The sequence below is a fragment of the Vanacampus margaritifer genome, chromosome 4, assembly GCF_051991255.1.
Source record: "Vanacampus margaritifer isolate UIUO_Vmar chromosome 4, RoL_Vmar_1.0, whole genome shotgun sequence".
Classification (NCBI taxonomy): Eukaryota; Metazoa; Chordata; class Actinopteri; order Syngnathiformes; family Syngnathidae; genus Vanacampus; species Vanacampus margaritifer.
In genome coordinates this window covers 27994353-28009088 of record NC_135435.1, presented here as the reverse complement: position 1 = coordinate 28009088, position 14736 = coordinate 27994353, and the positions used below count along the sequence as shown (strand labels likewise).

Here is a 14736-nt window from a genome sequence, read left to right as displayed (position 1 = left end):
TTTTTAGCACATCTATGAGTTACTAAAAGGGCTATTATTAACCAGTATATTAATAAAAAATTTCACAAGAGCTTTATTTTCGAGAACCTACTAACGTTTCCATTCAGTTTTATTTTGGCATTTCTTGAAAATTTGAATAAAAATGGGTGGATGGAAACTCCACTATTGGCGAGATGACATCGTGTTAACCCATGCCAATTTGTCTTTTTTAGTTTTTGAAGTGACTTACTTTAACTTTCAGGAAAACCCTGGCCAACGCCCCCCAATTAAAAAAATAAATGTAAGCAGAAAACAGCTAACATTGCTAACTATGTGTGTTTTTCTTAATTGTGAAATGTTCATATGATTAAAACAATATCACACACGTTCTCACATTAACTGGGCTTGTTAATTACTATGCAGACAACCAAAAACCTAATGCGGCCTCAACGTTATTTATCTGTGGATGTAAGAAGACGCGTACATTGAAGCCTTTTACTGCTCAGTGATTCAAAGGAGGACTTACAAAGACGATGTTGTGATTAGTTTGGAAGTCACGTAAATACCGATTCTACTAGAATAACACATTTTCAAAACCGAAAAAGACTGTGTGAGATTACGAAAGTTCTAAGACATACATGTGAGAAAATGTCTGATGATGATGATGATGATGGAGGGTTGGTTCCCAGTCTGTCTCTTTAGATGTGGCGACTCCGCCTCTATGATCCTCGCTGCTGAATTATTTACGATATCCACTCGATTTATCCTCCTCACCCATACGTTCCGCTTTATTAATTTGAATTTCCCGAAGGGACAAAAAGCATCAACCTTTTGGGTAAAGTAAGGCAGCGCAACCTGATTCTGGTTTTCATCCTGGTTTCAAATTTCGAGCGTCATCTTGAATCTTGGTGGCAAGATTGTCAAATGTCTGTCCTAAAAGAAGATGCAGCCTTTATCCAATCTTTCTTCTTTTCCATTTTTCATCGACAGTTACTGTAGCAACAGCGGCCAGGGCAATCCGCTCTTTCCTTGACAATCGTAACATGTTGTTGTAAATAAAATAATACACTGTAGGTGCCGTGTCAAAACATTTAAGAACTCCACAGACTGCGTTTTTTTTTTTGTAACAACGAGTTAGCGTTCGACTGTCAGTCGCCAACTGTAATTTGTTTGCTGGCTTTCGTAAATAACGCAAAAAAACTTTTTTTTTTCTTTTTTTTAAACGCTCCTGTATCTGCACCCACTGCTCTTATTACACGGTGGCAGAATAGTGTCATGCCATCTAATGATAATTAATGTGACTTTATCTAAAAAACAATTTGACGTGCCTTAAAGGAAAGTCATAGCAACGTGCGACTCTGTGCAATGTGACGCAAGTCGCATACACAGCGGGTAGCTCGCGAATGCATGTAAATACCTTCATGAATGCAAATGGCACATTTGCAAGACAAAGCAACAAGCTGAAGAAGGTGAAGGCGCCCGAACGTCGCGCACGCGTGCTACATAACAGATGGCCACGCGGCGCCGTAAATCTCCTCACCCAAGGCCAGCAACTCTGCCACGGTGTGACCCATTCGGTCACGAAAACGGAGAGAAGGATGATGTGAGAGTCAAGTCAAGGATGAGAGTGCTCCAGGCTCAGTTCAGGTCCAACTGTGATTGATGGACGCGGGTTCGACAGCCTTATTTGTTGCTGTAGTCATAATCGATGCCTTCCTATCAGTGTGAGGCAGAGTATCCATGAGCCCCCCGTGGGGATCAACACCATCCCTCACTGCTGCTGCCTTCCGTGTAAAATGGCAGTAAAGGTCACAAGCGTCTACGCTAGGGGTGAGATTCTTTGAATGTCTCATGATTCGATTCAAATTTTTGGGTCTGCGATTCGATTCAGAATCCATTTTCGGTTGATTCAAAATGATTTGATTGACAATGATTTTTGTTCCAATCTATAGATGTGCAAGGAATTGTAATGATCTACTCCAGTCTGACTCGCTAATGCTAATTAGTGCGCTACTCGCGGCACTTCTATCACTAAAGAACGGCTCCACGCTGCAAAAAAACTTGATTGTGACTTTTTCCTTCTAGTCTCTAATGTGGCTACAACTTAACTGTATCTGACCGCATGGAACCACACTGCCCCTAAGTGGCTAAATCGGGAACAACATGGACAGCGCTCCAAATAAAGGCACACACAGACAAAGGCAAGACAGTATAAAATTATTTAAATAACATCGATTTTGGGACATTTAAAATCAATACTGAATCGTACGAAATGAGAATCGCGATTCTTATGAGAATCGATTAAAAAAAAAAAAAAAAAAAAAAGATGACACGTGTTTCCCACTGAGGCTCGGAAGGAAAAAGGAATCATACATCATGTTTTTTTGTTTGTTTTGGTTTTTAATTCATGTTCATTTCACATTGGTCAACTTTGTTTTGAAACCGATCAGGATTTTACTATTTGTGTCAGTGATGCTACAGCAAGCCAGTTTTCTTTTCTTTTGATTTTGTGCCTTTTATTGCATGGCTAAAACAAAGTTGTTATTATTATTATTTATTTATTTTTATTGCAGTGAATAGGTTACATTTTTAAATAATATTGTTTGCTTTTCCAGTCATCAAATGAAAAATGGGTAACTATTGGATTCAAATGTGGGCCAAAAAGAAATGAAGTTCCACAAAACTGTAGGTTTACTTTCCATCTTTAAATTTTCAATCATTCAACCAATATTGTTCTCTGGTTTTGGTATGAGTTAGTACTGATTGGTCAAAACAGAACCTTTTTGAAAACTGAGAGCTACTTCAACTCGAACCTGGCCGTCATCGCTTGAAAGCGACTCTGGATCTTCGCCCAGCCTACCTGCTCATGTCATGGTCCGAGAAACTTGGAGACCAAAGTAGCCTATTTGAATACAAGTCAATTTTCCATAATGTGTCCCCGTCAAATGTAAGCATTAGCAAGTGTTGTTTTCTCCGGCCTATTGTTAAAAATCAATAGCCTCAGCACGCTTTGCTTAACACATCATTGGTTGGGGCCGGCATTAAAAACGTCTATTCCGGCCCTCAAATAGCCTGCGTCGCATTCCCCCATTATAAACACGATCACACGGCGCTCCCGCGGCTGATGAGCGCACAGTCTCAATGACGTTAATGGGTTTGCGAGTGCTGTTTTAATTTCCCAAGTGAAGGCGGGGAGAGCCCCGTCCCCGTGACCCCGCCGTGTGTTGAACAGCCCTTCTTGAGCTCGACGGAGAAAAACGGCCTTATTAGCCCAGTTCATTAAAATCATTAATAGTCATGAAATGAGAGGCACCGGAGTCCAAAAGGCTTAATGCTTCATCCATATTAATTAGACGCTCCCACAAATCTGAAGTGAGGGAAAGCGGGCTGCTGCAGCTTCAGACACACGCGCACGCACACACACACACACACACACACACACACACACAACTGCCTGCAGTGGCGTGACCTCCTCACATCCCTCCCTCGACTGTCACCACTACTAGCCTCCTGTTACCGCTTCCGATTAAATTCCCTTTTAATTAAAAGTGATCACATTAAGAAACTGATGTGCTTAATTAACCGGACTCCGGTGGAAGCGTGTGACGGCTGCAATGTAAAACAGGCAGGAAGAGGCGTTATTTTGCGATCCCCCCCACGCTGGCCCCCCCCTTTTCATCTTTACACGACCATGTTTCCTTTCCGAGGAACAGCAAATCTATTCCGTTTTTACATGCTTAGTGGTTTTCTGGTCAGATTATTCTGATCAATTTAGTCTCTTTAGTTACATCTAGTGTCAACTGCAGGAAACTACAAGTCTAAATTGCCTCCCAATCTGCCTTAACCTTTAACTCATTCACTGCCATTGACGGCTATAGACGTCAAAAAAATCATTTGAGCTATTTCTGTTAGTTTAACATTTTTTTTCCACTTTTGTTAACAAGAGTATGAAAACCTAGAATTTTAAAGGTATAGATATAAAATTTGTGATTAATCGTGAGTTAATAAATCATGGGATTAATTATGATTAACGGCCCTAATTTTTTACGTTTTCTTTTTTTTTTTTAAAAAGAAAAGATTATTTAAAAAAAAAAAGAAACTTTTTTTTTTGAAGAAGAGATTAAAAATGAGTGGTGTAGGTGGTTAATTTTTTTTTTTGAATTAATCACATGACTTCACTAGTTAACTCACAATTAATCACACATTTGTTCTAAATGTACAATATATTTTTGGGGGGTTTTCATACTCTTGTTAACAAAAGTGGAGAAAAAAATTAAACTAATAGAAATAGTTCAAAGGAATTATTGACGTCTATAGCCGCCAATGGCAGTGAATGAGTTAATAACCTTTATACCCGAACCTGTTTCCCAGCTCTGGAAGAGAGATCTCTGTCACCATCACTTTTTGGCCACCTTCTCTATGTCGTCTACGCTTTCAGAAACACGGAGCACCAAAGCTGCCTCATTCTGATCCCTTGCCATGCGTGGCATCCAGTAATGAATTAAGCTTTAATGTTGATTCCTCTGCCAAGAAGCATCGTCTTGAAGGCCAGCAAATGTCCACCTGAGGCCTCCACTCCTTTTTTTTTTTTTCTTCCTATGCAGGTTGTCTGATAAGCCGGTATCTTCTTGGCACTCGTGGGTAAGCAGCCTGTTGCAACACATTTCCGTTTCTTTCTCTGTTCTTGTGTTCCCCCAATGCACACACAATTGCTTTTTTTTTTGTTCAAGGTGTATTGTAAGAGAATATTTTTGATGCAATCTGACTCTCTTCACTCATAACTTGGACTGTAACCAATTGTTCCCTCTAATTTTCCATGCGTCTGATCATTCATAAAAAAAAACTCCATGAGCATTCCTTGGACCATTGGGCCACCTTTTTTTTTTCACCTTTACCCCCCACCTAACCTTTCCCTCCCCCCCTTGACACCCATCCTCTTTTGTCTTCCCTTCTCTCTTTCCCTCCGTTCTCTTGTTCCCTCGTCCTCTGACCGCCCTGCGCTCTCGCTAGCGCTTACAAGTTATGGTTTGTGGCCGCTGAGCTGACAGCAGCAGCACAGGACACGATAAGGCTGTGACCTCTCTGGCCGGAGAGGATGAGATGAATGCATTTATGTGCGGTGGGAGGTTGCGAGGGGGTCGGGCCGCTGCTGTCCCAGACGCTTGGAAGTCCAACTAAATCGGCTATATCTGTAACAAGCCATGAGGTGGCGAGAAGGAAGAATTTCGAGTAACAACAGCATGTCCGCAATTTCAACATTTTAAACATGAAACCCAAAATGCATAATGACTTCATAATAAATAAATATGTATGTGTGTGTGTGTGGATGTACTACATGAGCTTGAGGACACTGACCTTTGTGAGGTACATTTACACGATGTATTGAACTCCAATACAAGAGTTGTAGCAAACGATTTGACTGAAGATACAGTTTTGACCAAACGGCATGAAATGTGGCTCATTTAGCTTCATGACAGGGTTAGCTAGCTCTTAGACAGGTAGACTGATAGCTTGCTATGTAGCTATATAGATGCTAGCTAGTGTAAGGTATAAGGATAGATTGATAGATGGATAGATAGATGGATGGATGGATATACTAATAATGTGGCTAGCTAGCTCTTAGACAGGTAGACTGATAGCTTGCTATGTAGCTATATAGATGCTAGCTAGTGTAAGGTATAAGGATAGATTGATAGATGGATAGATGGATAGATAGATGGATGGATGGATATACTAATAATGTGGCTAGCTAGCTCTTAGACAGGTAGACTGATAGCTTTCTATGTAGCTATATAGATGCTAGCTAGTGTAAGATGGCTGGATGGATGGATAGATAGATAGATGGATAGAGATACTAACAATGTGGCTAGCAACCTCTTAGGTAGGCTGACAGCTCGCTATGTAGCTATATAAATGCTAGCTAGTGTAAGGTGGATGGATAGATAGATAGATAGATAGATAGATAGATAGATAGATAGATAGATAGATAGATAGATGGATAGAGATACTAATAATGTGGCTAGCGAGCTCTTAGACAGGTAGACTGACAGCTCGCTATGTAGCTATATAGATGCTAGCTAGTGTAAGGTATAAGGATAGATAGATAGATGGATAGATAGAGATTCTAATAATGTGGCTAGCAACATCTTAGACAGGTAGACTGACAGCTCGCTATGTAGCTATATAAATGCTAGCTAGTGTAAGGTGGATGGATAGATAGATAGATAGATAGATAGATAGATAGATAGATAGATAGATAGATAGATAGATAGATGAGACGTTAAAAACTAAGAGACAATTTCAGAAGTGTAATCAACTCATGATAAACAGGCCTGTAAAAAAGAAAAGAAAAAAAAAAGATTGAATTTGCTCCTTTTCTGTCTTGTCTCGAGTGTTTGTGTTTCGCTTTGCACTTGTGTGTCCACCAAGGGCATCATTTATCCAGCAGGCTAGAGGTATTAAAAAAAAAACTGCTGCCAGGCATTGATGGGTCCACCCGCTGTACCTGTGTGGATTGGGTTCAAAGGTCAGCAGTCACAGGCAATCAGGAGTAAATGGAGCCTGTGTAACTCTAAAAAAAAGAGCTTTAGAACAAAGCCAAGGCTGCTGTTTCGTGTGTGCGCGCGCTCGTGTGTGTTATCTCTAGACACCCCTATTTCACTCAACCTTATCCAACGTAACAGGATTTATTCTTGTTGATTTCCAAACGTCCGACCTTGCTGACAATCGTTATTTCTCCACAAGATGGCAACCCTCCCCAAAAATACCGCTTTTTGGTTTTAAATGAAATACTTTGTATGATGGCACTCAGCGGGCGCACTGCCAATCCTTCTCTACCCTCGTCATAATTGCTCAACATCCCGTGTTCATCTGCCGGCTAATCCGCCACTGTTTCAGCAACCTATTGTCTCCCAGCCTGAATGATGACAATCATCATGACATGCGGAACGCAAGCTAAGGAGTTTAGCATCCGAGCGCGGGCCGAGCCTTATTCCGAGAGGAGGGCACCTATCAGAGAGGTATTAAATGCACTGATCCGCCGAGCTTTAACTCTCTTGCTTCATCGTAAAGCATCATCCAATTTACCAGCTCTGTCAGAGAGAGCAACCAAAGCGCATTTGCATAATGCAGTGTCCTCACTATGTTAATTCTGCCTCCACTCAGCCAGCTATGAGGACTGTTTCGACGTGTCCTGTCTCTCTTGCCGTACATTGTGCGCATGAGTGTGTCCCACTATGCCAGCATGTCAATGACTGTGGGCGATTATGGAGGTAAATGAGGCTCTCCAAAGCCCTCCAAGCTCTCCATAGCGCGCTGCGATAGTCGGCGATACCGCAGGGCATCACAGGAGGAGCAATAGAAGTGCATTACTGCCAAAATCTCATTGCTATCCTCCAGTGAGGGGTGTAAGTTACCGGGGAAATGTATGGCGAGGTGGTGGGAATAAGGATAAGCCTCTCTGCAATTTCCTTTGACACATGTGATCTCTTTAATTTTCCAGCTGGGTGAAAAATGGAAGACGACTTGATTAAATTCCGCCCCGGTTGGATTCTGATGCAAAGTGGCACACGGCTGCACTTTTTTAGATGCCTTTGTACCAAGTTTGAATGTGTAAAAGGAGGAAAACTCTTCCTTAGATGCCGCAAAAGCGCTGTAGCTCATCAATCTTTTAGTGTTCTGTCATGCAGGGCCACGTCAGCGGAAGTCGGCTTTCATCAACGCCAACACAACATCACCGACTTGACTGCCGGTGCTCCTTTAGGGGTGGGGAAATATCATGATTTGATCCCATGATGATTTTATGCCTTCCTTGTGGAATGTGGATGATCGTGAGAAAGGTAACAACATATACAACCGACAACAAACAACAAATCGGAGATCACTCCAGGTATATGGCTTTGTGTGTCAAGTATTATTTTTTTTCATTTTTGATGAGGCAACGCTCATTTCATGATCTCGCTTATGTTTAAGGTTATTAGGCCTCATTAGTTCACAAGCAGGAAATTGATCAAACATGTATGTATGTGCTTAATTTAAATACATAATACAGTGTGTACAATTTATACAGCTACCCCCAAAGTCATTCAATTTTAAGTAAATATCAATTAAATTTTGAGAATTTGTTGGATGGAAATGACACAAGAGTGGCAAAAGACTGAAAAATGTTATGTTAGTGATGTGGCCCTCATGCTATTGATATTTTTACATCTTGAAAACCCTTGTCAGAAAATGTTGAGGAAGCACAATCCTCAATAACAACATCCTCAATAACCTCATTAGCATAAAGTGTTGCAAAAGTTACATAGGCTGGAGCAGTGGATCCCAACTGTTGTCATCACGGGACCATCATTTTCCTACTAAGTTGAGATGCACAGGAACAATATTTAAATAATAAAATCCTATCTGTTTGTATAAAAACATGAATTTAAACAATTAATTGAAAAGCTGTGTGTTGTATGTCGGTACCATCATAAAACAAGGACTTTCCATAATTTGTGACAACTCATACTGAATTTGTGACCCAATTCTGGGTCCTGACCATTCCATTTCACAATTCGTTTTCCAATTTACAATGAGACAATTGGATTTCAATATATTGAGAGAGAGTAGGAAACATTTTAGACATGGATTATTATTTTTTTCTCAAAGTCTCTAGCTTAGCTAACAAGAAAAAAGGTAAAGTACATGGCAATACTGTACTGTAAAAAAGTTTTCTAAACGAGCTCATCAAGTAGAAAAGGCTTTTACTGCCATCTAGTGGAAAATCAGGCTCATCACATTTGAAGGCAGTGAGGAAGCTGTAATACTGGTTGTGGTCTGCTGAGGTCACTATTGGCCTTGTGGGAAGGCGGTGGTAGGAACCAATTGGGCCTCTTTGAGTAGTTATCTAATTACTAAACACTTTTAGTCAAAGAATATGCAATTTTTGTAATATTAAAACTATCTTTTAATAATAGTTAAATTAAAACAAAATATTAATACTTCAAATATTATTCAGCAAGCAATAGAGTTCTCGGTTTACAAAAGGAATTATCTTGGACCGTGTCAATCAAAACTGTCTAATACTGTATTAATATCTTAAAAAAAAAAAATTAAAACGAGTACAGGTTTTGTATTTCATTAGGCTGTGCCAGCACGTCACGTGTATCAATATAAAGCACCACATCTTGCCATCTTCTTAAAAAGTGATGGAGGTCGAGTTCACTTTAAGAAGTTTTTTTTTGGGGTGGGGGCAAGTGGATGCATCTGTCTGGGTGGCGGTTGGGGTACTGACAGCAGAAAGCAAGACGCGTTTTTCGTCGTCAGCCTTCCAACTTCAAATAGACGCCAGGTGCTGTTTCTGTTTCGGACAGCTCACCTCACGTATGAACAAACGACGGCAGGTAAGTATACTGCAAGATCGTTTTTCCTACCATTATCATCGTCATCGTCAATCTTTTCACGGGGTATTTACCGCCATCGGCGTCGTGGCCGTCTCGGAATCCTTCATCGTTTGGATGTTTGCTATATTGCTGAGGTGAAAAACAACCGTCCCGTTTTTGCGTGCTGATGCTATGAGCCTTGTTTGCAAACATCTGCCGCGCAGCTGCCTCCCTGGCCCTGCACCAAGGACACGCGGCTCAGGAGGCTGTTGCGTCCTGTGAAACCAGACTCTTCAGGAACATATATGTGACACTGTTTCAGAGCAAGTGTATGTTGTCGTCCAGTGAAACTATTCGGGACTTTATTTTTATGTCTTGGTGGGCATGCCACAATATTGACTGCATGCATTGTAAAGCTGAGTTGGATGTCCTTCTGAATGCCCTGTATGGACAGAATCATTTGTTCTATATATATCCAGCAGGCAGCAGGGACTCACTCTGCACTTCTCATCCTTTCTTCTTAATGGGATGTCACTCTCTAATGAAATGGTGTCTTCAAAAGAAATCAGCAAACTCTTTAATAGAAAAAAAATACTAGATTTTCAGGATTTTTATTTGGTCCTAAAATGTTTGGTTTTAGATGACCAATATCTGCCGTTGTGTAGCGGTTCCTGGAGAAGTGGGCATGCTCTTATTTTTCACTTCTTTTTTTTTTTTTTAAGTTCAGAAAGTGTCCTATTTTAGAAAAGGTGACATAAAAAAAATCATAAAATGATCATGACTTGATTAAGTGCAGTTTGTAACACAAGCAGCCTGAATTAATGTTATATATATGTAGGGTCTCCATAAAGTCTATTTACCATTTAAAAAAAATATTAAAAATGCAATTGATTAGATACTGTATTTTATTCAGATTTGTTCTATTGTATTCAGTGTTTAAAAAACACACACAGTGTTTATCATTACTGACCTTAAGCAAAGGATAACTGATGCCATTGCCACAATTGATGAGGCTATGCTACAGCGAACATGGCAAGAAATCGAGTACCGTCTTGATGTGCTTCATGCAACTAATGGTGCCCATGTAGAAGTGTATTAAAAGAGGTAAAAAAAAAAAAAAACTTTAATAAACGCTGAATACAATAGAACAAATCTAAATAAAATATCTAATCAATTGCATTTTTAATAAATTTTTGAAATGGTAAGGAGACTTTATGGACAACCTGTATATATAGTAAATAGCAAAAATAAATGTCTGGTTAGACTTCACTATTGTTTTATTTAAAAAAAAAAAAAAATCCCATTCTTGTGTTTTAACAATAAAAGTAAACTAAATCATGTAGTAGGTAACTGGCGGCGGGATCGAACCCCCATTGCAATCAAGTCTCCGGTGTATCAGCGCAGAGCGCTTCCCCCGAGCTAAAATTCTGAGCTGCCGTCACAGCTCCAGACACTATCGAAAGGATTATTTTTCCCTGGCATGACCCGCCCTACTCTGCCTCTGATTGGGTCGGGTAATAGTTTTTTTTTTTCTTATCAAAGCTAAAAAAAACGTATTTGGTGTGAAGCAGGCTTGGTGAATAAAATGTAACCAATTGACTGAAAGGTTGTTTTTCTTTTGCAGGATCCGAAAATGGCTGCCAGAGTCGTGTACTTAACGATTGTGATCTCCACATTCTTCAACGCCTTACTTGGATGTCCGACAGTTTGTACCTGCTCAATCAAATTTGGATATTATTTTGCGGAATGCACCTACAGAGACTTGCTTGAAATCCCAACAGGCTTGCCTGGTAATGTCAACTCTGTTAGTTGCTCAGCAAACAAGATCCGTTCGGTACCACGAGGCATTTTTAGCAACGTCACCCAGATGATGTCGCTATGGATGGCCCACAATGAAATCGTCTCCGTCGAGCCCGGAAGCCTCGCGCCCATGTTTCTTCTACGCAACTTGGACATGAGCCATAATAAAATAGTGGACTTTCCATGGGGGGATCTGCAGAATCTCACCGACTTGCAGATGCTGAAGATGAACCACAACGAGTTGGTCAGTCTGCCCCGAGATGCCTTCATTCATCTAAAAAAACTGAGATCCCTTCGTCTTAACAATAACAAGTTATTTACGATATCTGAGGGGACATTTGATGCTTTGATTTCCCTGTCGCATTTACAGATCTTCAGCAATCCGTTTGCATGCACTTGTCACATGGACTGGTTTCGAGATTGGCTGCCAACGACGACCATCTCCGTCCCCGAAAAGAACTTGATCAGTTGCGCTACTCCAGCAACATTTCAACGAGAAACGATAATGAACTTACCGGCTCTAAAATGCGCAAAGCCGAACGTCACCATATGGAGCGAACCAAATATTGACTACACAACTTTGTTCGAGGGCGACGCTTTGGTCTTAAATTGTGAGTATAACGGAAATCCAGAGCCGCTGGTCACGTGGCGTATTCGCAGTCCAGCACAAGAACTGAACATGTCTTTTATAGCGGATGACTCAGCTCAGTCAAGAGACAGGTCCTTATTGTCAAACAATTCAGTCCAGATCTTTAATAACGGAACCCTTATCATCTCGCACCTCAGCACGGAGCTGGAAGGCGACTACAGCTGCTCTGCCTCAAATGAATTCGGCACTGCGGCAGACTCGCTTTTTGTCAAAGTGGCGTCTTCGTCAGAAGAAACGTCTGCAACGGACGAGATCACAACAGCTCTTGACGATACGGCACGACAACCAATTCAGTCAATAACTGGAATGTCTGTTTTGGATTCTGCATCTGACCCGGATTTGCCCATCACCAAGACCACCGCACAGTCTTTTAAAGCGTTATTGGGCACATCGAAATGCGGATTGAAAGCTAAAAAAATCCACATCTCAAGCCATGTCTTGAACGGGAGCTCGGACGACACAAATCACTACATGTTCGACTTTGGCGTCATCGCCCTGTGGGTGTCGGAAACGGAGGCAACCGTCCGACTCAACCCGCTTCTCATACCAAGAGACAAGCAGGCAAACCGGACTGCTTTGGAAAACCTTCGCAATGCCAGCGGAATCACTTCGCGAGGATTATATCTATGTGTTACCACTGACCACAAAGACGCCCCTGTGCTATGGTCTCTGGTTCAAGAGGGTCTCAGCACCTACCTTCTCAGCGATTTGCGGCCTGGGACGAACTACTCCCTGTGTTTGACCTATAAAGGGGAAGACTGTGAGGTGCAAGTGTTGTTCACCACCAAAAAGAAAGTCCCTAATCTGATCATCATCATCTCAGTCAGCATTTGCCTTCTGACCGTGTCCACTGTTCCTCTTCTCGGAGCGATGTGCTTCCACCTGGTGTACAAATACCGCAGCAAGACCTACAAGTTGATCCTAAAGGCCAGAGACCAGTACCAAATGGAGAGGAACCGGGCCGCCAACATCAACATCACACCGCTAACCGAGTCTCAGAGGAATATAAACATCGAGCAACTGGATGAAGACGACGGGGCGACCGAGAGTCTGGATGGAGAGAAGGAAGCGGATACGGAAGAAAGTGTCATGACCGAGACTGCCACTTTGTCTCAGTCGAGAGGGAATTTGGACGACTGCGAGGTTGGATCAGACTTCAGTGATAGACTTCCTTTGGGGGCCGAGGCTGTTAATATCACCAGCAATTAGAAACAGTTAAAAGGAAGAAAAAAAAAAAGAGAGAGACCAATGATGATGACAGGTCAAATCGGTAAAATTACCGAATGAACTGAGCTCTCCAGAAAAAAAAAATAATGATAATAAAAAAAGAAACAGTTAAAACGAGCCCCGACTGTCATGACAAGTTTGCGCTATATTATTTATTTGGTTGTTACCAACATAACTATGAGATGCATTTTTCAAAAAGCATTTCCAGTTTAACCCTGGAGAACCCAAGAACCCTTTTTCTTCTTTGGAGAATTATGAATTATACATTCAATGACTGCTATAAGTTCACTGAACGCCAAAATATATGTTTTTTCAATTTTAACCCTTTTTTTTTTAACTAGCTCTGAGTTGCTAATTTATCAAAAAATATATATATATAACATACTCCTGGGCATTCTGCAACATGATATGAAATAGATTAACAAAAAAAAACACAATTTTACCATCTGATGGTTTGCTGAGAAGATGGTTTTGTTTGGATTGATTTCCAGCTCAACAAAACAGCATGTTTGTTGCCAGCCATCTTGTCACCACCACTCTGGCTCATGTAAGTGCAATATTCATCCACTAGATGACCTCATGCAGGGGTCAGAAGTGGCACTCTGGACTTTTGAAGTTAAATTTGTAAAAAAATAAATAAATAAAAAAGGTCGTTGTTATTTGAGTAGCAGAATTTATAGGGGCCAAATTTGACCCCGTGGGTTCTCCAGGGTTAATACATTTCGTAGAAACTTTATTTGGACGTACGCCGCCATTGTTATTTACGTCGCAGCGCATTCATTGCGTAGTGACGTAGAATGGCGGCGGCTTTCTGCCGAGCAATGTGAAACACCTATAAAGAAAGAAAGGTAAGCTTCCATAGCGTAGGAACGATCAAAACTCTTGAATGCGTCTGGTGAATGACAAGAGCGCAGCATGGGGGGGGGGGGGCCGTTTCTTTAGGAACGCTACGGAGGCTTACCTTTCTTTCTTTATAGGAATTTCACATTGCTCGGGCAGAGAGCCTGCCGCCATTCTACGTCACCACACACTGAATGCGTTGCGACGTAAATAACAATGGCGGCGTACGTCTAAATACTGTTTCTACAAAATGTATTAAACTGGAAATGATTTTTGAAAAATTAATCTCGTAGTTATATTAGTAACAACCAAATAAATAATTTAGAGCAAACTTGTCATTCCAGTCAAGGTTCCTTTTAAGTAAACAATGTACCTTGCTGTTATAAAAAGTGCACTTGGTCAAATAATGCTGCTGTTGTTCCACTTTGTGCCGGTGATGTTAGCGACGTTAGCGTGTTGTGTTATGTGGATATACTCAAGTCTTATCTGAGGGACCAAGACACTCGTAAACTTACCAAGCAACTAACTAACTAACGCACTCACTCAGTAATTAGACAATCAGGCAGTCTTTGGTGAATGTAGTAGACAGTTAAAATTATACAGTATTTCATGAAAAGAGATTCAAAAAAAGATGATGTATTATGGCAGTTGCCATTGCTAAGATGCTAATGCTAATATCGTTAAAGTAGTATGTCACTAAGTGGCGAGTGTTAGCCAACATAGCGAATGATGTTTTTGTTTTGTTTTTGTCCAGGGTTCATTAGGAGGTTCGTTAAAGGTTGCGACCGTTTGCTACCTTTAACGAACCCTGACGAAAACCCCCACATACGCTACTTTCGCAAACACTCGCAAGCCTTCACCGCTCAGTGACCTTCTACC

General features: G+C 41.1%; 2 protein-coding genes across 2 annotated transcripts in view; both read left to right on the top strand.

Moving 5' to 3' along the window:
* Positions 1-6012, top strand: part of LOC144050692 (uncharacterized) — a 52601-nt gene extending 46589 nt beyond the window's left edge. The window contains exon 6 of the mRNA XM_077564205.1: positions 4584-6012. Coding sequence (XP_077420331.1) covers positions 4584-4624 — 41 coding nt within the window. The 3' untranslated portion in view covers positions 4625-6012. The remainder of the gene's footprint in view (positions 1-4583) is intronic.
* A 3226-nt stretch (positions 6013-9238) lies between these two features.
* On the top strand, positions 9239-13786 carry LOC144050571 (immunoglobulin superfamily containing leucine-rich repeat protein 2-like). The gene is made up of 2 exons (XM_077563944.1): positions 9239-9362; positions 10966-13786. Exons 1-2 carry the CDS (start codon positions 9345-9347, stop codon positions 12997-12999), a joined length of 2052 nt encoding a protein of 683 aa, XP_077420070.1. The 5' UTR covers positions 9239-9344; the 3' UTR covers positions 13000-13786.
* Positions 13787-14736: the final 950 nt, after the last annotated feature.